This window comes from Ornithorhynchus anatinus, unplaced genomic scaffold (assembly GCF_004115215.2).
Source record: "Ornithorhynchus anatinus isolate Pmale09 unplaced genomic scaffold, mOrnAna1.pri.v4 scaffold_80_arrow_ctg1, whole genome shotgun sequence".
Taxonomy (NCBI): Eukaryota; Metazoa; Chordata; class Mammalia; order Monotremata; family Ornithorhynchidae; genus Ornithorhynchus; species Ornithorhynchus anatinus.
In genome coordinates, this window is record NW_024396936.1 from 811,229 (window position 1) to 836,564 (window position 25,336).

Below are 25,336 nucleotides of genomic sequence, written 5' to 3' on the forward strand. Positions count from 1 at the left end.
GCAGGGAATGTCTGCTTATTGTTATAATGTACTCTCCCAAGTGCTTAATAAAGTGGCCTGCATATCCAAGTGCTCAATAAATACGATTGATAGAATGAATGAATAAATGAATGAACGGTGTGTGTTTTGACCATCAGGGACACAGTCTTTGAGGTAAGCACCCTCTTAGGGGCCAGGCAAGGCAGGTTGACATCAAAGAAACTCCCATCCACCTCAGAAACAGGACAATCCCTGCTTCTTGCCACCTTTTGACTAATATGGATGAACAATGTGGCCAAGGGGAAAAAGCATGGAGCTGGAGGCCAAAAGGATCTGGGTTCTAATCCCAGATCCACCACTTGTCTGTGGTGTAACTTTAGGCAAGTCACTTAACTTCTATGTGCCTCAGTTATCTCATCTGTAAAATGGGAAATAAGACTGTGGGACATGTGGGACATGGACTGTGCCCAATCTGATTAGCTTGTATCTATCCCACTGCTTAGTACAGTGCCTGGCACATAATAAGTGCTTAACAAATAACCTAGATTATCTTCCCCCACCCCACTTCATTCTTCTTTCTCCCTCTCATTTTCTTTCAGTAAATTCTCTCAGTTTTTCATTTCAAATCTTTGGCCCATTTTATGACTCGGAGCGTCTTTTGGCTGATAAATCTGGCAATTTAAATCTGGCAATTCTCAGGTATGGAGCTATTCTTAAGGAACAGGATCAAACTCAAATCCCTTTACTGGCTGACCTAGCATTGGGATGTACTAATGAAATGCAGAGGTCGGTACACCACCAGTCCTCTAGGCTTGAGGACTGGCTCCTTCAGGGAGTTTAGTCTCTGACCACATGGGAGCTCTTTATCTTTCCACTTTGCAGATCCCTGACACTCTCACTTCGGGACACAAGGAAGAACTGTGGGAGAACAGGCAACTGCCTTGGGATCCTCTGAAAGATCCATGTTGAAAATAGGAGATTGCTTTTTCCATAATGTTCTTATTCTCCTATCACTGTGAATCACCAGGAATGGACTGATGGCTGAGAAGGTTGGTAACCAAACCACATGGCTCTTCACTAGCAGAGGAGAATTTTCTTTCCTGTTAAGTAAAATACTCAACATGATGGACTGTCGCCCATATAGGAGGACATAAAGAGCTACCAGGGCAATGACTCTCTTGGCTGCTCTGACCTCAGGCATCACTCTGGGGGAGTGGTTGGGTCCATGAAGGTTCTGGACTCGCTGGTGGTGTCTGTGCAGGACAAACACCATGTAGCCACTGGCCCCAATCATAAGGCCCACAAAGAACAGATCTCGGAGAGACAGCACAACCACAATTCCCAGGGCAGTTTCTGCATTTAGAGAAGCTAATGAACAATATTTAAGATCGTACCTGCCTGGACCTCTGGTGCTGTTTTGGGGACCTCTTATGTGGATCGGTGTGCTTACATCAATCAGGAAACCGAGGATCCACAGGAAAATACAGGAGGGTGGGATGTACTTAGGTAACTGAATTTTAAGTCTTGCCCACTGGGAAGTGCTGGGGCTTATAGTGACAGCTTGGAAGACACTCAGGAGACATATGGTGCAGATGGATAGATTCCGGGCTACACGGAACAGGTAAATGATAATTTTACACCCTAAGTCACCTAGAAAATTTTTCAGTCCCCAAGTTGACATAGTCTCTGGAATTCCATAAGTGAGAAGGATTATGGTGTTAGCCAAGACCAAGTGGGCATGGATCATGTCTGAAGAGCTGAGCTTGTGGTTGGCAGACACCGTGTGGATATAAAACAGGAGGCGGAATCCATTCACTGAGATCCCAATACCAACCTGCAGGAGAATTACAATCACCAAGGAGATCTCACTGGGGTCCATTAGCATGGATCCTCAGTCCAATTCAGAGGAAGTCTTCTGCAGAGTATAATGGGAAGAGAGAGAGAAAGAAAAGGTTGAGAAAAGAGAGCTCCCTAATTTTCATTGAGACATAACATATGCACATGAAAGCACATACATTTATCAAGTTATAAGTAGGAAAATATTAACATACTCTGTGTCTTGGCAGTTCTGAATACTCACTAGAAGGTAATGGAGCATATCAAAGTGCATCTCCGGTTGTTTGAGTAAGCATTTACTGTATGTCAAGTACTTGTATGCATTCGAGATAATCACAGCAGACATAGCTCCTGCTTCACTCTTTCTACTCACATATCCAATCTGTCACCAAATCCTGTCGGTCTCATCTTCACAACATCGCCAAGATCCGCCTTTTCCTCTCCATCCAAACTGCTACCAAGTTAGTACAGTCACTCATCCTATTCCGCCTAGATGACTGCATCAGCCTCCTTTCTGACCTCCCAACCTCTTGCCTCTCTCCGCTTGAGTGCATACTTCACTCCGTTGCCTGGATTATCTTTCTATAGGTAATCCTCCTCAAAAATCTCCAGTGGTCGGCCTATCCACTTTCACATCAAACAAACTCCTCACTATTGATGATTATGGTATTTATTAAGCATTTACTATGTGCCAAGCACTGTTCTAAGTGCTGGGGTAGATACGAGGTAAGTAGGTTGTCCCATGTGAGGCTCAAAGTCTTAATCCCCATTTTACAGATGAGGTAACTGAGGCACAGAGATGTTAAGTGACTTGCCCAAAGTCACACAGCTGATAAATGGTCAAGCATGGATTAGAACCCACAACCTCTGACTCCCAAGCCTGGGCTCTTTTCACTAAGCCACTCTGCTTCTCTGCTCGCTATTGGCTCTAAAGCTCCCCATCACCATGCCCCCTCCTATCTCATTTCCTTTCTTTCCTTCTACATCCCAGGCCACACACTCTGGTGCTAAACTCCTCCCTGTGCCTCTACCTTGCCTTTCTTGCCTCCAATCCCTGGCCCACATCCTTCCTCTGGCCTGGAACACTTTCCCTCCTCAAATCCAGCAAAAAATTACTTTCCCCTCCTTCAAAGCCCTATTGAAGGCACACCTCTTCCAGGAGGCCTTCCCACACTAAGCCTCACTTTTTCTCACCTCCCAGTCCCTTCTTCGACACCTTGACTCCCTCCCCTTCCCCCCGATCCACAGCACTTATGTATATATGTATATATCTATAATTCTATTTATATTGATGCCTGTTTACTCATAATGATGTCTGTCAACACCTCTAATCCGTGAGCCCGTTGTGGGGAGGGATTGATTGAGGAGAGGCAGCATGGCTCAGTGGAAAGAGCACGGGCTTTGGAGTCAGGGGTCATGAGTTCGAAACTCAGCTCTGCCACTTGTCAGCTGTGTGACTGTGGGCAACTCACTTAACTTTTCTGTGCCTCAGTTACCTCATCCGTAAAATGGGGATGAAAACTGTGAGCCTCACATGGGACAACCTGTGTCTACCCCAGCACTTAGAATGGTGCTCTGCACATAAAAGCGCTTAACAAATACCAAAATTATTATTATTATTGTCTCCCTTATTTGCTGTACTGTACTTTCTAAGCGCTTAGTACAGTGATCTGCACACAGAAAGCATGCAATAAATATTACTGAATGAATAAAGGTTAGGGAGAAAGTATTTTATCCCCATTCTGCATATGAACAAACTGAGGTTCAGAGAGGTTAACTGACTATCACAGAGGTTAACTGATTTAACAGTGGTCACAGAGCAGATCAGTGGCAGAATTGGATTAGATTACTGATTCCAAGGTCCTTACTATGTCCACCATTCCATGCTTTCTTCTCAGTAAGGGAGGCAGTATTGTATTGATTGTTTCCTCCAGTTTATCTCCTGATAGTTTGTGGGCTATGTTACCTAGACTCACCCTTAACACTTGTATTTATGCATTTTCTAATTTGTGGACTATGCTACTGATACTCCCCCTTAGCAGTTATGTATATATATTTTCTCACTTGAACCTTCAACGATTTATTTTTATTCCTCAGTTTGTAAACACTTTTATGGCTCCCTCTCCATTAGAGTGTAAGCTCCTGGTCAGCAGACAATGTGCCACTTGCATGTTCTGTACTTCCCAAGAACTACTACAGTGTATTAAACCTAGTGGGTGTTCAATAAATACTACTATTCATTCATTCAATAGTATTTATTGAGCGCTTACTATGTGCAGAGCACTGTACTAAGCGCTTGGAATGAACAAGTCGGCAACAGATAGAGACGGTCCCTGCCTTTTGACGGGCTTACAGTCTAATCGGGGGAGACGGACAGACGAGAACAATGGCGATAAATAGAGTCAAGGGGAAGAACATCTCGTAAAAACAATGGCAACTAAATAGAATCGAGGCGATGTACATTTCACTAACAAAATAAATAGGGTAATGAAAATACAGTTGAGCAGAAAAGTACAGTGCTGAGGGGATGGGAAGGGAGAGGGGGAGGAGCAGAGGGAAATGGGGGGGAAAGAGGGATAAGCTGCAGAGAAGCAGCGTGGCTCAGTGGAAAGAACACGGGCTTTGGAGGCAGAATTCATGGGTTCGAATCCCGGCTCGGCCACTTGTCAGCTGTGTGACTTTGGGCAAGTCACTTAACTTCTCTGGGCCTCAGTTACCTCATCTGTAAAATGGGGATTAAGACTGTGAGCCCCACGTGGGACAACCTGATTCCCCTGTGTCTACCCCAGCGCTTAGAACAGTGCTCGGCACATAGTAAGCGCTTAACAAATACCAACATTATTAGAGAGGTGAAGGGGGGGTGGTAGAGGGAGTAGAGGGAGAAGAGGAGCTCAGTCTGGCAAGGTATCTTGGTGGAGGTGAGTTTTAAGTAGGGTTCTGAAGAGGGGAAGAGAATCAGTTTGGCGGAGGTGAGGAGGGAGGGCGTTCCGGGACCGCGGGAGGACGCGTCCCGGGGGTCGACGGCGGGATAGGCGAGACTGAGGGACGGCGAGGAGGTGGGCGGCAGAGGAGCGGAGCGTGCGGGGTGGGCGGTAGAAAGAGAGAAGGGAGGAGAGGTAGGAAGGGGCAAGGTGATGGAGAGCCTTGAAGCCTAGAGTGAGGAGTTTTTGTTTGGAGCGGAGGTCGATAGGCAACCACTGGAGGTGTTTAAGAAGGGGAGTGACATGCCCAGATCGTTTCTGCAGGAAGATGAGCCGGGCAGCGGAGTGAAGAATAGACTGGAGCGGGGCGAGAGAGGAGGAAGGGAGATCAGAGAGAAGGCCGACACAGTAGTCTGGCCGGGATATAACGAGAGCCCGTAGCAGTAAGGTAGCCGTTTGGGTGGAGAGGAAAGGGCGGATCTCGGCGATATCGTAAAGGTGAAACCGGCAGGTCTCGGTAACGGATAGGATGTGTGGGGTGAACGAGAGAGACGAGTCAAGGAGGACACCGAGATCGCGGGCCCGAGAGACGGGAAGCACGGTCGTGCCACCCACGGTGACAGGGAAGTCTGGGAGAGGACCGGGCTTGGGAGGGAAGACGAGGAGCTCAGTCTTGCTCATGTTGAGTTTTAGGTGGCGGGCCGACAACCAGGTGGAGACATCCTGGAGGCAGGAGGAGATGCGAGCCTAAAGGGAGGGGGAGAGAACGGGGCGGAGATGTAGATCTGCGTGTCATCTGCGTAGAGATGGTAGTCAAAGCCGTGAGAGCGAATGAGTTCACCAAGGGAGTGAGTGTAAATGGAGAACAGAAGAGAGCCAAAAACTGACCCTTGAGGAACTCCAACAGTTACAGGATGGGAGGGGGAGGAGGCGCCAGCGAAGGAGACCGAGAATGACCGGCCAGAGAGGTAAGAGGAGAACTTACTACTATTATTACTTCTACTGCTACTGTTAGATGAGGCAGCCACTTGGTAGGCTCAATAATGAGGCTATTTTTTAATGATATTTGTTAAGTGCTTATATGCCAGGCATGGTACTTACAACTGGGGTAATAGTAATGATATTTGTATTTGTTAAGCACTTACTGTTTGCCAAGCACTGTTCTAAGCACTGCAGTAGATACAAGGTAATCAGGTTGGGTGCAGTCCCTGTCCCACATGGGGTACACAGTCTTAATCCACATTTTAAAGATGAGATAATTGAGGCATAGAGAAGTTAAGTGAATTGCTCGAGGTCACACAACAGGCAAGTAGCAGAGTTGGGATTGGAACCCAGGTCTTTCTTCCTCCCAGGCCTGTGCTCTATCCACTAGGCCATGCTGTTTCTAGTGGATACAAGCTATAATCAGGTTGGACACAGTCCATGTCCCATGCGGGGCTCACAACCTTAATTCCCATTTTAGAGAGGTAACTGAGGCACAGAAAAGTGAAGTGAGTTGCCCAAGGTCACATGGCAGACAAGTAGCAGAGCCAGGAATAGAACTCAGTTCTTTCTGACTCCCAGGCCCATGCTCTATCCATTAGACCACACTGCTTCTAATATCTTAGTGTCACTGTTTATTCTGGGTGAGTTACCAGGAAGTGCTGGGCAGACTTGGAGGGAAGAAAAAAATATTTCTGCCAAAAAAAATTCAGTAAGAAAACTCACTTGTCTTATGCAAATTTCATCTGTTTGGGAACACTTCCACCCTGCTCCTTCAGAACTGAACCCCATATTCGCAGTGTCTTATGGTCAGTTCAAATGACATTATGTACACTTTGTTAACTCACTATGCCCCTAACAGGTGGTGACATCGGTTCTCACATACCCGCAATCATCTTCCTATCTGTTTTGTACATCCAGGACCTGAGGTGCCTCTCACATCACATTCTAGCTTCTCCTCTCCATTCCTCCAAGCCAGCCTCCGAGCTGGGGACACAACCCACACACTCGTGTTATGCCAGTGTCAAACAATCTCCACCCACATACTAAACACTGCACAGAGATTCCTGTCTCACGGTGAATAATCCCCATTGAGATGCCCAACCCTGAAACCCAATGACAGAGTGAATGACTTCCTACTACTCACCTGTCCTCGTCACTTCTGCTGGCTGGGAGGGCCGCTCACAATCAGGCAGTCTTTGGCAGAACAAGGTTGAGGCAGCATTTATCAGCTGGACCTTTCTTGGCTCTAGGGGAGTAATTAGAGTGTGCTTCAACAAATGAATTTCTAAGCATTAATCCACTCTGACATTCCAAAAGGGAACATCTCTTCCCAGACTCCCCTCCTGGCTGCTAACGAGCTGGGACTAAATGCTTTCATAGCCTTTTACCACAACATGATCATGTTAATTGGCATGTAAGAGACGTCCTGGAGAGAAAGGGCATCATTGGTGCCAAACTGCACAACTTTTGTAAAGGTTCCATTTCCTTTTCAGCTCTGCCAGGAGCCATCTAGCTACACTTCCACTCTCAGCTTCACATTGACTGGAGACACTCCTATGGCCCAGTCCCTTGCCAGCACCTTTCCCAGCTATATGTCCCTTAATAAGAATTATGGTATTTGTTACGTGTGTCAGGCACACTGTAAATGCTAGGGTGGATACAAAGAAACTGGGTAGGACAGAGTCCCTGCCCGACAAGGGACTCAGATTATTTCCCCATTTTATAGATGAGCTAACTGAGGCACAGAGAAGTGAAGTGACTTGCCCAAGACCACGCAGCAGACAAGTGGCAGAGCAGGATTTAGAACCCATGACCTACTGATTCCCAGCCCTGTGCCCTGGAGAAGCAGAGTGGCTCAGTGGAAAGAGCACGGGCTTTGGAGTCAGGGCTCATGAGTTCGAATCCCAGCTCTGCCACTTGTCGGCTGTGTGACTGTGGGCAAGTCACTTAACTTCTCTGTGCCTCAGTTCCCTCATCTGTAAAATGGGGATTAAGACTGTGAGCCCCACGTGGGACAACCTGATTCCCCTATGTCTACCCCAGCGCTTAGAACAGTGCTCGGCACATAGTAAGCGCTTAACAAATACCAACATTATTATCCACTACCACATGCTGCTTCCCCAACCTGAGTTTTGAGACTTATTGTCATGGGTTGCACTCTCCCTCACATTCCCCTCCTGATTAAAGAAGTTTGCAGCAATGATGTGACTGTGGCTGTCAGTGTAAGAACCTGTATCCCTCATCTTCATCACACCTTCTCTGCCTTCCAGCCTTCTGGATATAGTTGTAATGTGCCACAGACCAAAATTATTCTAATATTACATGACTATATTTCTTTCTCCAATAATTAAAAGTTTTTTCATCCCTGTAAACATACATAGAGCCAATCTGTCTTTTAAGAATAGGGATCTTCATGTTTGGCAAAGTCTCCCAAGATGGCCCATGTTAGAGGTGGCTTTACATTGCAATAACTAGCATGTGAAGATGGATGTGGTTGTGGCACAGGATCCCTCCATTTCAGCCTCTCCCAGCAATCCCCTTCCAGGCCATCTCCCTCAGATTCAGCTTGGGCCCAGGGTTTGAAAGCAGATAAACCACTTCCCTTCCTATCAATAAATCATATATATTGAGCACTGTTTGCAGAGCACTATACTAAGCACTTGGGTGAATGTAATATAACAGAATTGGTGGACACATTCCCTGCTGACAACGAGCTTACAGTCCAGAGGAGCAGACATATTTATACTAATATAAATAAATTGCAGATGTGAATGTTACCCTTGCCCTCCTCAGGCTTGGGCGCCAGGGCAGAGAGGTGACCCTCCCTCCGGCCCCCCAACACAAAGCTCCATGCTTAGAGCTTTTGCTGTTCCTAACAAGGAGTTCCGTGCATAAAGACTTTGCTGCCAAAGGAATTTTCCCTCCTTTGGCTCCAAAGGACGGTTTGGGTCGTGTTTGGGAGCCTCGTTGTTGTCCTCGAGGGTCAGGGTGGCTCCTCGGCGCACAGCGGGGGGGCTCCCACGTGCTGCCATCGCCCTTCCCTCCCCCCACACCGTCCTATTTTGCCCGAAGAGCCCGCTGAGGGCCTCAGTCGTTGCCCCTTCAAGGAGCCTCCGCGGGGTATAGCCTGGGTCTCCGTGCCCGCAGGCTGCACCTCCCACCCCCTACCAGTCTCGAGGCCCGGCTCTGTCGTCTGACCGGCTCCAAAGGCCTGGGAAGGGAGTCTGCTTCCCACACCCCTGCCCCCTCCACATCAAGTGTCGCAGCGTGTCCCCCAGCCCCGGAGTGCAGCCCGCAGGGGCTCCTGAAGCCTTTGCCGCTGCAGGAAACCTATCAGAGTGTGGGGTTGACCCGAGCGCCCCGTGTTTCCCCAACACTTTAGTATTTTGGGTGTGCTCCCGGCTCCTCCTCACCCACTCCTCCGCTCTAAGTGGCGGATCGGGCCACGAGGTGGAGATCAAAGGACCGTTGGAGGCGGGACTAAGGATGACCAACAGGGACCATGGAGAAGGCGGGAGGCCATCTTCCCGCTCAACCGCCAACGACAAGCCACGGAACCCGACTGACAGCATGGGGACTAATGAGGATTCGCTCCCGGAGGAGCAAATTCGGGAGGGCCAAGGGGATCTGATGGGGCAGCCAGGGGCGCGATTAGTCAATCGAAACGTTGTGTTAAAACCCCGCCCCTGTACTAGTCTTGCGCTCAGTACGCAGTCTGCGGTACTGGACGCTCTGCGGTGAACGCGCTAAGAAGGGCGTGGAATTAAAGGTGCCTGACTTGAGCGAGCTCTGGCCTCTGTGTTCTCTATGCTACACCTCCAAGGGAATGGTAGCAATGCAAAGAAGAGCTGTGGGGCTAAACGTGAGCGGTGAATGAAGGGAGAAAATCAGGGCGACGCAGAAGGAAGGGGGAGAAGAGGAAATTCATTCGTTCATTCATTCAATAGTATTTATTGAGCGCTTACTATATATAGAGCTCTGTACTAAACACTTGGAATGAACAATTCGGCAACAGATAGAGACTATCCCTGCCCAATGACGGCTTACAGCTAATCAGGGGAGGCAGAAGGACAAAAACAAGATAACTTAATGGCAATAAATAGAATCAAGGGGATGTACAACTCATTAACAAAATAAATAGGGTAATAAAAATATATACAAATGAGCACAGCGCTGAGGGGAAGGGAAAGGGGGAGGAGCAGAGAGAAAGGGGACTCAGCTGAGGGGAGGTGAAGGGGGGAAGGGGGAAGGAGCAGAGGGCGGAGGGGGAGCAGAGAGGGAACAGAGGGAGCAGAGGGAAAAGGGAAGCACAGTCTGGGAAGGCCTCTTGGATGAGGTGAGCTCTCAGTTGGGCTTTGAAGAGGGGGAGAGAGTTAGTTTGGCGGAGGTGAGGAGGGAGGGCATTCTGGGACAGCGGTAGGACGTGGCCCAGGGGGTCGACGGCGGGACAGGCTTGAGCAGGGGACAGTGAGGAGGTGAGTGGCAGAGGAGCGGAGCGTGTGGGCTGGGCAGTAGAAAGAGAGGAGAAGTAGGAGGGGGCAAGGTGATGGAAAGTCTTGAAGCCAAGAGTGAGGAGTTTTTGTTTCGTGTGGACATTGATAGGCAACCACTGGAGGTTTTTAAGGAGGGGAGTGACATGCCCAGAGCGTTTCTGCAGGAAGATGATCCGGGCAGAGGAATGAAGAATAGACTGGAGTGGAGAGAGACAGGAGGAAGGGAGATCAGAGAGGAGGCTGACATTATAATCCAGTTGGGATATTACGAGAGCTTGTACCAGTGCAATAGCAGTTTGGATGGAGAGGAAAGGGTGGATCTTGGTGATATTGTGTAGATGAGACCGGCAAGTATTGGTGACAGATCAGATGTGTGGGATGAATGAGAGAGCAGCGTCAAGGATGACACCAAAATTGCTGGCCTGTGAGACGGGAAGGATGGTTGTGCCGTCCACAGGGACAGGGAAGTCAGGGAAAGGACAGGGTTTGGGAAGGAAGATAAGCAACTCAGTTTTAGACAAGTTGAGTTTTAGGTGGTAGGCGGACATCCAGGTGGAGATGTCCTGAAGGCAGGAGTAGATACGAGCCTGGAGGGAGGGGGAAAGAACAGGGGAGGAGATTTAGATTTGGGTGTCATCTGCACAGAGGTGATAGTTGAAGCCGTGGGAGTGCATGAGTTCACCAAGGGAGTGAGTGTAGATGGAGAACAGAAGAGGGCCAAGAACTGACCTTTGAGGAAGCCCTACAGTTAGAAGATGGGAGGGGTAGGAGGAGCCCATGAAGGAGGAGAATGAACAACCAGAGAGAGAAGAGGAGAACCAGGAGAGGAGGGAGTCCGTGAAGCCAAGGTGAGCTAAGGTGTGGAGGAGAGGAGGATGGTCGACAGTGTCAAAGGCAGATTAAGATAGAGTAGGAGCCATTGAATTTGGCAAGAATAAGGTCATGGGTGACCTTAGAGAGAGAGGTAGAGTGGAAGGGACGGAAGCCAGATTGGAGGGGGTCCAGGAGAGAGTTGGAGTTGAGGAATTCAGGGCAGCGAATTTTGATGACTCATTCTAGGAATTTGGAAAGGAAGGGTAGGAGGGAGATAGGGCGATAACTGGAGGGGAAGTGGGGTGAAGAGAGGGTGTTTTTAGAATGGGGGAGACATGGGCATGCTTGAAGGCAGAGGGGAAGGAGCTATTGGAGAGTGAGTGGTTAAAGATAGAAGTTAAGGAGGGAAGGGGCGATGGTTTTTATAAGGTGAGTGGGAATGGGGTCCAAAGGACAGGTGGATGGGGTGGCACTTGCGAGGAGGGAGAAGATCTCTGAAAATACTGCAGGAAAGGAAGGGAAAGTAGGAGAGAGGGTTGGGAGGATGGGGGAAGCAGAAAGGGGAGGGGTGACTTTGGGGAGCTCAGACCTGATTGTGTTAATTTTCGTGATGAAGTAGGTAGCCAGATCGTTGGGGGTGAGGGATGGGGGAGGGGGAGGAACAAGGGCCCTGAGGAGAGAATTAAAAGTCTGGAACAATTGGCAGCGGTGATGGGCATGGGCGTCAATGAGGGAAGAAATGAGGGCTTTGTTGGGGAAGGCCTCTTGGAAGAGGTGTGCCTTCAATAAAGGTTTACAGGAGGGTTGGTGGAGAGTAACTGGGTACTAAATTGCTCTCATAATATCGGGGCTGGCTTATTCTGTCAGCCTTCTCTCTGACTTTGCTTCCTCCTGTCTCTCCCCACTCCAGTCTATTCTTCATTCTGCTGCCCGGATCATCTTCCTGCAGAAACGCTCTGGGCATGTCACTCCCCTCCTTAAAAACCTCCAGTGGTTGCCTATCAACCTCCGCACAAAACAAAAACTCCTCACTCTGGGTTTCAAGACTCCCCATCACCTTGCCCCCTCCTATCTCACCTCCCTTCTCTATTTCTACTGCCCACCCCACATGCTCCGCTCCTCTGCATCTCACCTCCTCACCATTCCCCGTTCACACCTGTCCCGCCGTCGACCCCTGGGCCACCTCCAACCGCTGTCCTGGAATGTCCTCCCTTCTCACCTCCACCAAACTCACTCTCTTCCCCTCTTCAAAGCCCTACTGAGAGCTCACCTCCTCCAAGAGGCCTTCCCAGACTGAACTACCCCTTTTCCCTCTGCTTCCTTTCTGCTCCCCCCCCACCTTCTGCTCCCTGCCCCTTCCCTCCTTCAGCTCCCCTCAGCTAAGCCCCCTTTCCCTCTGCTCCTCCCCTCTCCCTTCCCCTCCCTTCAGCACTGTGCTCATTTGTATATATTTTTATTACCCTATTTATTTTGTTAATGAGGTATACATTCCCTTGATTCTATTTATCGTGATTATGTTGTCTTGTTTTTGTCTGTCTGTCTCCCCCGATTAGACTGTGAGCCCATCATTGGTCAGGGATTGTCTCTATCTGTTGCTGAATTGACCATTCCAAGCGCTTAGTACAGTGCTCTGCACATAGTAAGCAGTCAATAAATACTAATGAATGAATGAATAAATTAATTCAATCGTATTTATTGATTGCTTACCGTATGCAGAGCACTGTACTAAGCTCTTGGGAGAGTACAATATAACAGTAAGCAGACATATTCCATGCCCACAAAGAGTTTACAGTCTAGAGGGGGAGACAGACATTAATATAAATAAATAAAATATAGATATGAACATAGTGCTGTGGAACTGCAGGGAGGGGCGAGTAAGTCATGGCATGAAGAGGGAGAACATTCCAGGCCAGCACCAGGACTTGGGCGAGAGGTTGGTGGTGAGATAGATGAGATCAAGGAACAGTGAGTACATACAGTGAGTAAGTTGACAGGATTGAAGTGTGCGGACTGAGCTGTGCTAGGAGAGTAGGGAGGTGAGGTAGGAGGGGGAAAGGTGATTGGCTTGCTTTAAAGTCCATGGTAAGGAGTTTTTGTTTAATGCTGAGGTGGATGGGCAGCCCCTAGAAGTTTTCAAGGCGTGGAGAAACACGAACTGAACGTTTTTGTAGAAAAATGATCCGGGCGGCAGAGTCAAGTATGGACTGGAGTGGGGAGAGACAAGGCAGGCAGGTCAGTAAGCAGGCTAATACAGTAATCAAGACAGGATGGAATAAGGGATTGAATCAGGGAGTGGATCAAGGTGGTAACGGTTGCTTTCCCCTTTTCTTCACCCACCCACTTGGAGAATTCATCATGGTATGGATGCAGACTTTCTTCCACCCCTACATTCTTTGGCTCAGCAGATCAAAACACTGGACTAGAGACTAGAAATCCTGGGTTTGACTTCTGGTGGGACATTTTCTTCCCCACCTTGCACATCTTGAGCCCTCTGCCAGGTCCTGTTCATCATCTGGTTCATACTGGAAACTGAAGGTCCTATAGTTCCTGGTCCTCTGCACTCTGGGACATTGGTCATATCTACTGTCCAATGTCTCTGTTGATCACCCTCCTTCCCTTTTACCTTCTTTGCCTCCATCTTTTCCTATCTTCACTTCCACCTCCCTCATCTCTTCCCTCTCTCCTTCACTCCCACTCCCTCCTTCTGCCCCTGTTTGCCAAATATGAGCTTTCAAAGGATCATGAAGTCCAGGGTGTGATCACAACCCCTCTAGATTCTAAGCTCATTGTGGGCAGGAAATGTGTCTGTTTATTGTAAAAGTAGCATGGCCTAGTGCAATGAGCATGGGCCTGAAATTCAGACGTTCATGAGTTCTAATGTTGCTCTGCCAGTTTCTGCTGTGTGACCTTGAGCAAGTTACTTAACTTCTCTGTGCCTCAGTTATCTCATCTGTAAAACAGGGCTTAAGATTGTGAGCCCTATGTGGGACAGGGACTGTGTCCAACCTGATTTGCTTGTATCCACCCCAGCGCTTAGTAAAGTGCCGGGCACATAGTAAGTGCTTAACAAATACTATTATCATTATTTTTAATAGTGTATTGCACTGTCCCTGAGTACAGACTGAGAAGAGAGCTCTGCATACAGTAAGCACTCAATAAATACAATCAAATGAATGAATGAGTGTATCAATTTTGTGTCCTCAGTCTATCTCCTATTTATAGACCCACATGTTGTGATCTGGGACATTTCTGATTTCTGTGAAAATACAAACTGAATTTAATCATCCACAAGATGTCATCACCAAATGGTCCCTTGAGCAGGTGTGAAGTGCTTACACTAGGAAGCAAGGAATCCCAATGCCAATAAGGATGGGATTTGAATCTATGTGTGCCATGTACAGGATTATCAAGCCATCATCCTAACCATTCCCCACCCTATCCACCCTAATGAGACATGCTATTTGTCTTTACAATGTCACTGCTTATGACCCTTCCCCCCTTTCCCCGCTCCATAGCACTGTTTATAAATAAATTTTATTTATTTATATTGATACCTCTTTACTTGTTCTGATGTCTGTCCCCCCGCCCTCCCACCCCTGATAGTAAGAAATTGTCTCTCTTTACTGCTGTATTGTACTTTCCAAGTGCTTAGTTTAATGCTCTGCACACAGTAAGCACTGAATAAATGCAAATTCATGCATGCATGCATGAATGAATGAAAGAATGGCAGTGCCAAGAAGAGGCCTCAAGGCCCATTGTCTTGCTGTGGCTTGCACTCTGGATAGAGGATCAGAGAAGACAGAGCAGTACACATTATAAGTTTACATTCTGTAGGAGTAGAAGGAGACAATGTAGCATAGGGTTTCCCAGGCAAGGAGTTGGATGTTGTCAAGCCACATGCCTGGCTCAGTCCTGGTTCCTGCAGAGAACAGCTCTCTGCAGGTCAATTTGGGATGGGAAAATTAGATAAAAGGGGGGATTTAAAACAGATCATGTGGAGGTCAGTTTAAGAGTTCTAAGGTGTCGAAAGGGCACCCATGTAGAAATAACTTAGAAGAAGAAGGTGTGCAGCTTGTCAAACAATGGCTTGCTAGCTTCCAACTCCATAACAAACATTTCTGTTGTTTGGATTCTTCCATTACCCCTCCAGTCCCCTTATCTAATTGGCTCCCTGAAGCAGGATCTGATTGGTTGAAAAATCTGTATATAGGGATTTTGCCATGATCTGATTAGGGAATCTGTATATAGGGCATTTGCCATGATCTGATTAGGGGACAATCTAAGTTCTCAGTCTCTGTTGTGTATCAGATATATGTCCACCACCCTGAACATTATCTTCTGCCCATTTAAAGGGCCACTTGACCTCAACATCCCTGTGATAGTTACCTAGGCTAGCCCCACCCTCGGACAAAGTAGGAAGAAGAAACTGTGGAAGTTACTAAAAGAGGAAGATGGGAAAAGAAGGCCAGGGAACAATTAGTTGTGGGAATAGACCCCTCAGCCATTTTGGAACAGAAAGTCTTGGGACGAGATCATAGAGGTTCAGTTGGCAAGATAAATATCCACCACCTTACCCCCTCCTACCTCACCTCTCTTCTCTCCGTCTACAGCCCACCCCGCACACTCCGCTCCTCTGCCACTAACCTCCTCACTGTGCCTTGTTGTCACTTGTCCCGCCATCAACCCCGGCCCACATCCTACCTCTGACCTGGAATGTCCTTCCTCCTCACATCCACCAAACTAGCTCTCTTCACCTCTTCAAAGCTCTATTGAGGGCTCACCTAATCCAGAAGGTCTTCCCAGATTAAGCCCTTCCTTTCCCTCTTCTCCTCCCTTCTCCATTGTCCCTACTCTCTCCCTCTACTCTACCCCTTCCTCTCCCCACAGTACTTGTGTATATTTGTACACATTTATTACTCTATTTTATTAATAATGTGTATGTATGATTTTATTGATCGATTTTGGTAGTATTGATGCCTGTCTACTTGTTTTGTTTTGTTTAGTTTGTCTCCCCTTTCTAGACTGTGAGCCCGTTTTGGGGTAGGGATTGTCTCTATATGTTGCTGAATTGTACTTTCCAAACACTTAGTACATTGCTCTGCAAACAGTAAGCACTCAGTAAGTATGATTGAATGAATAAATATTCTCCTTGTTGGATTCCAGAATTCAAGATTCTAGAGGAGGGGAAAAAAGGTATAGATTTGCAGGAATTCTAGCTTGGCATCCATAAATACAGAGGGAAGAATTCAGAGAAGGTAAATTTATCACTCTGTCTTGCAACCATGTTCCCTGAGGGAATTGGCTATAGTGAAATGGGTCTGGAAGAGACCAGTTCATGTTTGCTTGCAGTCATCCCCTAAACCAACCACACCACAATAATGAATGAGTAAATACCCAACAAAACTGGTTGGTAGAGACATCAGATCCAGAGGACTCTGATTTAGCCCTGGGGGCCATGTTGGAGGCAGAGACAAGGGGGTGTTAAAGCAACAAAGGTAAGTGTTCCTCCTCGACCTCTCAGCTGCCTTGGCACTGTCGACCATGTCCTTCTCCTCAACACTTTATTTAAACTTGACTTCACAGATTCCATCCTCTCCTGATTCTCCTCATCTCTCTGGCTGTTCATTCTCAGTCTCCTTCGCAGGCTCCTCCTCCCACTCCCATCCACTAACTGTAGGAGTTCCTCAAGGGTCAGTTCTTGTCCCCTTTCTATTCTCCATCTATACTCACTCCCTTGGTGAACTCATTCATTCCTTTGGCTTCAACTATCATCTCTACACGGACACCCAAATCTACAACTTGTCCCCTCTTCTCTCCCCGTTCCTCTAGGCACGTATCTCCTCCTGCCTTCAGAACATCTCCACCTGGATGTTTGCCCGCCTCCTAAAACTCAACATGTCCAAGACTGAGCTTCTTATCTTCCCTCCCAAAACCTGTCCTCTTTCTAACTTTCCTGTCTCTGTGGACGGCAGTTCCATCCTTCCCATCTCACAGGCCCGCATCCTTGGTGTCATCCTTGACTCTGCTCTCTCATTCACTCCACACATCCAATCTGTCACCAAAACCTGCCTGTCTCACCTGCACAATATCACCAAGATCCGCCCTTTCCTCTCCATCCAAACTGCTACCTTACTGGTACAAGCTCTCATAATATCCCGACTGGATCATTGCATCAGCCTTCTCTCTGATCTCCCTTCCTCCTGTCTCTCCCTGCTCCAGTCTATTCTTCATTCTGCTGCCCGGATCATCTTTCTTCAGAATCCCTCTGGGCATGTCACTCCCCTCCTCAAAAACCTCCAGTGGTTGCCTATCAACCTTCGCATGAAACAAAAACTCCTCACTCTTGACTTCGAAGCTCTCCATCACCTGTCCCCCTCCTACCTCACTTCCCTTCTCTCTTTCTACAACCCACCCCATACACTCCGCTCCTCTGCCGCTAACCTCCTCACAGTCCCTTGTTCTCACCTATCCCACTGTGGACACCTGGCCCATGTCCTACTGCTGTGCTGGAATGCCTCCCTCCCCATAACTGCCAAACTAACTTTCTTCCCCTCTTCAAAGCCCTACTGAGAGCCCACCTCCTCCAGGAGGCCTTCCCAGACTGTCTTCCCTTTCCCTCTGCTCTTCCTCCCCTCCCCATTCCCCCTACTCCTTCCCTCTACTCTACCCCTTCCCCTCCCCACAGCGCTTGTGTATATTTGTGTCTATTATTTATTACTCTATTTTATTAATGATGTGTATATATCTATGATTCTATTTGTCTTGATGATATTGATGCCAGACTACTTGTTTTGTTTTGTTTTGTTTTGTTTTGTTTTGTTTTGTTGTCTGTCTCCCGTTTCAACTGTGAGCCGGTTGTTGGGCAGAGATTGTCTTTATCTGTTGCCGAATTGTACGTTCCTAGTACTTAGTCCAGTGCTCCGCACAAAGTAAATGCTCAATAAATAGGATTAAATGAATGAATGAAGTGTGCTGCTCTTCCTGATTGTTCTTCCTATAGCTTCTCCCCATTTCATCCTCTATCTCTCCCTCTTCTTCCTTCCAGACCTATACTATTTCTTCCTCCCCTGTTTCCTCACTGTATGAACAGTTGCCCTGGACTCCTTTTCCCTATGCCCCAGCCTCCTTATCCCTATGCCCCAGTTTATGGTTCTGCCTCAAATTTCGGGTCTGGGTCCTCCTTCAAGAGCAGAGAGGGATAGACCCATAAGATGCATTCTTACAAATGGGGTGATGCCAGGAAATGAGGAGCCCTTTCTCTAAAATTAAAACCCCGACCAATTTTTTTTTCTGATCTCATGTCTTTAACCAATGGCTAATGGTCTCTGTTTCACTCTTAATATCTCTGAAGATGCAGGGCATGGCAGACCCAAATACAGGCAGCAGACACTGTTTTACTTTGAGACTTTTCCTGGAGTAAGACATTTTGATCCTGGGGAGGAGGAACCTTACTTTTTCATAGGAAAAGAGATGTGTCACTTTAACTCAGCCTCAGTGGATTGTTTAAAGAAAACCTGGGGAGAGTAGATTATAGCAAATGCTCTTGCTGGGACCCACTACACCATGCTGAGAAGGGATTCAGGACTGTGGGACAGGGACTCTGCCTAACCTGATTAGTTTGTATCTACCCCAGAACATTTCATTCTACCTTATCTTACCCTTAATTGGTGAGGACTGGCAGGGGCAATGGGGGTAGAGGTGGAGCAGCAGGTTGGCAGTGTGTAATCAACCCCATTTCCCTGGGTTGGCACTCAGGCTATCTCAACTGGGAAGCCTGGCAGTAGTGGCCAGCGTAGCAGTGAACCAGCTGGCCAACTATATGGTTCCCAGCCAACTGGCCTAGGATTCTGTGCATCTAACATCCTTAAACCTCACTGCAGATGTCAGCAGAGGTAGACCAGCTTTCTGATTGCATGGGACTCTCCCCGCCCTGCTTGGTTTCTCAAACAGGAAGTGCAGGACAGAGGTGGGCCAGTAGGTCAGCTGCAGGGGTCTAACCTAGTTGTCCTGGGACTCAAGATGCCTGTCCAGGAATTTCAGCAGCAATCAGCAATGGCCAGAGGTGCAGTAGCAGGTCAACTACAAGGGCAGTTCTATTATTAGGCCTAGGCGGCTGTCATGAGCCTTAGGGAGTTTCACTGGGAGAGGCCTGGAAGGATTTAACTGGACAGGGATGGACTGAAAGTCAGGCAGCCTCTCCATCCCTCCAGGCTGGCACTAAAGTTATCCCCTCTCTGAAAGTCTGGCAGCAGTGACGGTGAAAGCTGCGGCGGGTTGGTTCACTGGTGTTTCTCACAATGATTGGCGATGTCATAGCTCTACACTTTCAGAGCGAGCTCCACTGGACTTATCCTGGGATCTTGCCATCAGGGAGGGAAAATCAGGCCATAGTGGAACAGCCAGGAACAGGCCAGAGAGCCGGAAGAGGGCATGAGATGTATTAGCAGCCAGCTCTGAGTCAGCATGGGGGATAGCTGTTTCAGGTTTGTTTGCTCAGTGACTCACAGCTACAGGCCCCCTGTCTCTCCTAGGGTGCTGGGCAAGCAGATCCCAGCTTCCAGCTCCAGACCCCTCAAATCAAGCATTTCCTGCCAACCCACAGCTACCTGGAAATTAAATACATGAAAAACAAATGTCAAGCCTTATCATAAATGACTCCACTTCATGGGGCTAAGGGTCGGGCCAGTGGTTACCCATCTATCTCCACATCAAACAGAAATTCCTCATCACTGGCTTTAAAGAAGTCCATCACTTTTCCCCTTTCTACCTCACCTTGCTATTCTCCTACTACAACCCAGGCCGCACACTTTGCTCCTCTAATGCTAACCTTCTCAATGTATCTTGATCTCATCAATCTGGCCGCAGACCTCTTGTCCATGTTCTGCCTCTGGCCTGAAATACCTTCCCTCCTCATATCTGACAGACAATTACTCTTCCCACCTTCAAAGCTTCATTGAAGATACATCTCCTCCAAGAGGTCTTCCCTGACTAAACCCTCTTTTCCTCTTCCCCCATTCCCTTCTGCATCACCATGACTTGCTCCCTTTATTCACCCTCCACCTTCCCAGCCCCACAGAACTTACATATATATTTGAAATCATTTATATTAATATCTCTTTCTCACCCCCTGGAATATAAAGTCATTGTGGGCAGGGAATGTGTCTGTTTATTGTTATATTGTACTTTGTCAAAAGCTTAATACAATCCACTGCACACAGTAAGTGTTCAATAAATATAATTGACTGAATGATTGCCTGATTGCTAGGAGAGGATGAGGAAGTGGATGTTCTTGGACACAAATGGCTGCCACACATGTGATAGAGGGAAGGGTGACTTGGATCCTGTGTGGGGATTATATTGCTGAAGTCTCATAGAAGCAGCATGACGTAATGAAAAGCACAAGGGCCTGGGAGCCAGAGGACCTGGCTCCTAATCCTGGTTCTGACATATACCTGCTGTGTGACGTGGGGTAAATCACCTAACTTCTTTGTGCCTCAGTAATCTCATCTGTAAAAAGGGGATTAAGAATGTGACTCTTATGTGGGACAAGGACTGTGTCCAATCCAACTACCTTCTATCTACCCCATCACTTAGTTCAGCACCTGGCACAAAGTAAGCTATTAACAAATATCATAAAAAGTAATAAAAAAAGATGTGTTATAGCTTAAATGCTCGGAAAAGTGGCCATCTTGGAATAGTCAACAGATAATTTGTCATTTTCCTCCCATTCCACCCTGAGGTAGGAATTTATATCATCTACCATTCGAAGCTTTTTGTGCTAAGGGAACCTGTCTACTAACTCATTTTTATTGTACTCTCCCAAGTGCTTGGTACAGTGCTCTGCACACAATAAGCACTCAATAATATGATGGATTAATTGAAGCTAGCCTTGTTCTATGGTACCAGAAAAAGATATCACCCTTCCTGCCATTGCAATTACCTTCAGTTTGCCCTGTACAGTATAGGATCCATAACTTCAGTAAGTATCTACCCTAACCAAATCAGGGGAAATCACTGAGAGAGCAAGTGGCTTGTTTGGGACCCTAAGAGGGGAAATCTATGTTGGAAACAGGAGATTCCCTTTTCTAGAACATTCTCATTCTTCTGTCACTATGAATCACTAGGCATGGACTTATGGCTGTGAAGGTTTGTGCAAAAACTATGTGGCTATTTAGCAGGAGAGGTGACTTTTCTTTCACATTAATTATAATATTCAGCGTGACTGACTGTCGCCCATAGAGAAGGATGAAAAGAGTCACCAGGGCAATGACTTTCTTGGCTGCTATGACTTCAGGCATCACTCTGGGGGAGTTGCTGGGTCTGTGAAGGTGCTGGACTCGCCAGTGGTGTCTGTGCAGGACAAACACCATGTAGCCACTGGCTGTACTCCAAAGCCCTACAAAGTCCAGATCCCGAAGAGAAAGTGCAACAGCATATACCAAGGTGGTGATTGTACTGAGGCTAACCCTCGAGCAGTATTTATAATCCACTAGGCTCTGAAGACTGCTGCTGTACTGGGGACATGTCATGTTCATCACTCTATAAAGCTCTACTAGCATATTGAGGATCCAGGAGAAGGTACAGGAGGGGAGGATACACTTGTGTAATTTGACTTTGGCTTCTGCCCACCTGGCAGTGTCAGGACTGATAGTGATGGGTTGGAAGACACTCAGGAGGCAGGTGGTGCTGTTGACAAGGCCCTAGCCCACTCAAAAAAGTAAAAGAGGATTTTGCATCCAACATTGTTCAGGAAATTTCTCAGACCACATACTGAGATGGTCTCTGGAATTCCAAGTGCGAGAAGTGTTACGGTATTGGCCAGAGCTAGGTGGGAAAGAATTGAGCCTGAGGAGCTGAACTTGTGACTGGTCGAGAACATATGGGTATAGAACAGGAGGAGGAATCCATTCACTAAGACTCCAGTGCTGATCTGTAACAGAAACAAGATCCCAAAAGAGATCTCAGTGGCATCTGTTATCTTGAATTTTCTTTTAGACCCAGAGAAGGCCACCTGCAGAGCAACCTGGCTGGGAGAAAGAAAATAGAGACAGCGGAAGAGAGTACGTTAAGAAAATGTTCATTGAAACATTAATCCACTAGTGTAAATGTATTTCATTTACACATTGACACAATTAAAAACATTCCAGGTTTTTAAACCATTCTGATAGAGACACTATCATTTTGTTCCAATTTCCAAGAAAGAACTGGTAAACATTAAATTAGGGCTCAGTAGTGAAGGTGGTATTGCCCTGGGATCACTTCTTCAAATGAGCATCTTCATCTGCCAAGGATCAGGCAACTGTTGCTACCCTTTGACTGATACTGTAAATCCGAGCTCTCCTGTGGTGGGCTTCTTTGGTGAAATGTATGTCATGGTTTCATCACTCTTTATTAGCACAGTTAAACCAAACAGTGCAAGGATCATTGTTATGCTTTTTCCTGAGCAATTTGCAACCAATCAATCAATGGGATTTGAGTGCTTACTGTGTGTAGTGCACTATACTAAGCGGTTGGGAGAGTACAATCCAACATAGTTGGTAGGCACATTCCTTAACTACAGTAAGCTTACAATCTAGATATGAGCTGATAAAAGGTACACATCTACAAAAAAAATTCATTTGAAAAATCACACTTGCTTTGCATAGATTTCAGGCCAGATTGGGACTATATTCCACCAGTCCTTTCAACAATTTACTATGTGATCCGAGGTTCTTATGGTACAATCCAAACTGCACTCTGCATTGGGCCCTGTTCAGTGGTAAATCTTTCTTCTCCCTATAGAAAGTCATACTAGCAATATCACCCCAAAGCTCCTATCTTCCCACTGGCTCAAACCTATGATAGGGTCATGAAGCAAAAAGGGCAGTTGTCTATACAATCATTTGACGGATCATATAGAGTTTGATGGATCATTTCATGGTCAGGGGTTAGTATTCTGTGTGTGACTGTTGTTCTCAGAGAAAGACTCGAGTACAGGCATGAAAAATAGCATTTAGGGATTTAACCCCTGTGGCTTGGCCTCAATTAAGAAATCCAGTTGCGTAACTGGTCTGGGAGGCTTCTCTGGGGGAACTGACTTGCTTGGTATACTGTAATTTATCATGGGAAAATCAGTAGCATTCCAGTTCTCATGGAAGCCATGATGAATGTCTATTATTCCTGAAAGATTCAGGAGTTGAGGGGTAATGTTGAGAAGGGTGGGATCTCATTGAAACTCAGGGGCAGGACTGAGTGAGGAGATGAATTGATTAAAACCTCCTTGGGTCCTCTCTCCATCAGCACTCAATGGTGTTGGGAAAGTGAACAAAAGATTCATACAGCCAGGGACTGGGACGGGATAAAAGGATGGAATCTGAGGCTGAGTTATATGAGCAGTGCCATATGAAGTCACACCCACGGTCATTCCAGCCTACAATTCTATTTACAACAACTGCTCCAAACATAATTGGAAGAACTCTATGACTTCTTTTTCAACATCCAACCCCAATCTACTATCCCCAGTTTTACCCTATAAGAATCCAATATGGACGAAGGGATCAACGCCTGAGACTGAGTTGAGAGAGTCAGTTCTCCACTATGGAAATTTTCCATCCTTCTCTTTGAGTTGAAAGGTGTTTCTCTACAGGAAAAATCCCCCCCCTTCCCCCAAAATTGACACCCGTGGTTGGGTTTGTCCACGCTGTGCACTTGGAGAGACATGGAGGATGAAGACAAGACCTCCAGCCACTGAACAGTGACAGAGACAGTAATAGAAAACATCCTAAGCATGTTTGGCATGCACCCTAAGTATGCCATAACCATGGTTGGGACTTTGGGGTTAAAGAAAATATCCTTGAACTATAGATTGGTGAGGATAATTCTACCAAACTCACACCTCTCTTCACTGCTCTCTTAAAGAAGAGCCCAGATCTGAGGTGGGAGAGAGTCACATAACCTGAGAAATGGGGTTGGGGGTGACAGTCAACTGATGCTGTGCTGCAAGACCCACAGTAAGGGAAGGGGCTCAGAAAGAATGGAGAGGAGGGTATGGTAGAAAGGGATAAGAGATAGGATGAAGAGGGAGTCCCCTCTTGGGTTTGCACCTGGGGAGTTTCCAGTACTCTACTAGTCTAAGCTACAGGAGGGAGAGTCAAGCAGAGGCCTATCCATTCAATTCCTAGCTTGGGCAGTGACTAACAAGTCGAAGGCAAATGTCACCCATTCTGGGCAGCAGTGGCATGGGAGAGAGTCAAGGGCCGAGACGCCGGTTTACTGTGTGGAAGATGGCAGTGGTAAACCACTTCCATATTTTTACCAAGAAAACTCTACGGGTACACTACCAGAATGATTGCAGATGGAGAGTGGGGCATTCTGGAAGAGATGTGTCCGTGGTGTTGCTACAGGTCGGAAACGACTCAGCGGCATAAGACAAGATAAGAGAAGAAGAGGGAATGGAGACTGGAGGAGAGATGGCTACAGTCAGATAAGGAAGGGAATTTACCTTTGCTGCTCTGCTCCCTGTTAACTTCTCTCCCTCCAACAAGACCTCAGAGACAGAAGCTTGGTTCTTTATGGCCCTGCTGATCCTGTTTCCAGAACCTGTCCTGCTTCTATGAGAAATGGGATCTCTACAATGGCACTGGTGGCAGGAGATTGCATGAGAGGGAACAAGAAGCAGCTTCTTCTGGGCCATTCTCATTGTCGCTCCATTACCCCAGGAGACTTTTCTGCAGAAGAAGGAAGCTGTGAATCTTTAGGTACAGGAAAATTGTTGATAAGCATGAGAGACCAAGAAGGAAGTTATTAGGTTCCTTGGATGCCCAGCAACAGTTAGAATACCCATAATATCCTAAGCATTGCACACAGTAATGCCCGTTTTCTTCCAAATTCCAGCTCCAAATTTCCTATTTATTCAGCTACTCACTTCTGCCTTTTAAATTTTAACCTTGATTTCCTCAGATTCCAGAAAAACAAGTTAATAAGGTATAGTGGTTAGAGCACAGGCCTGGGAGTCAGAAGGTCATGGATTCTAATCCTGGCTCTTCCACTTGTCTGCTGTGTCACCTTGGGCAAGTCACTTGTTTCTCTGTGTCTCAGTTACCTCATCTGTAACATGGGAGTTGAGACTGTGAGCCCCACGAGGGACAGGGACTGCGTTCAACCCAATTTGCTTGTCCACCATAGCACTTAGTATAGTATCTGCCACATAGTTAAGTGCTTAACAAATACCACAATTATTATTATCAGAGAAGTAGCATGGCCCAGTGGATAGAGCACGGGCCTGGGAGTCAGAAGGTCATGGGTTCTAATCCCAGCTCTGCCACTTACATG

At 47.1% G+C, this 25,336-nt stretch overlaps 1 protein-coding gene and 1 pseudogene across 1 annotated transcript; both read right to left on the reverse strand.

Moving 5' to 3' along the window:
• Window positions 1-548: 548 nt before the first annotated feature.
• Window positions 549-9,233, reverse strand: ORNANAV1R3207 (vomeronasal 1 receptor ornAnaV1R3207). Its single transcript, XM_029057290.2, has 3 exons — window positions 9,134-9,233; window positions 6,865-6,966; window positions 549-1,894 (listed from the first exon to the last, which is right to left on the reverse strand). The coding sequence occupies exon 3, from the start codon at window positions 1,862-1,864 to the stop codon at window positions 875-877; it is 990 nt and encodes a 329-aa protein (XP_028913123.1). The 5' UTR covers window positions 1,865-1,894; window positions 6,865-6,966; window positions 9,134-9,233; the 3' UTR covers window positions 549-874.
• On the reverse strand, window positions 21,111-22,021 carry ORNANAV1R-PS3697 (vomeronasal 1 receptor ornAnaV1R-ps3697 pseudogene; annotated as a pseudogene).

Bases quoted from the DNA above. Each gene is read 5' to 3' on its own strand.
- ORNANAV1R3207 (XM_029057290.2), bottom strand. From the start codon at position 1,864: ATGCTAATGGACCCCAGTGAGATCTCCTTGGTGATTGTAATTCTCCTG.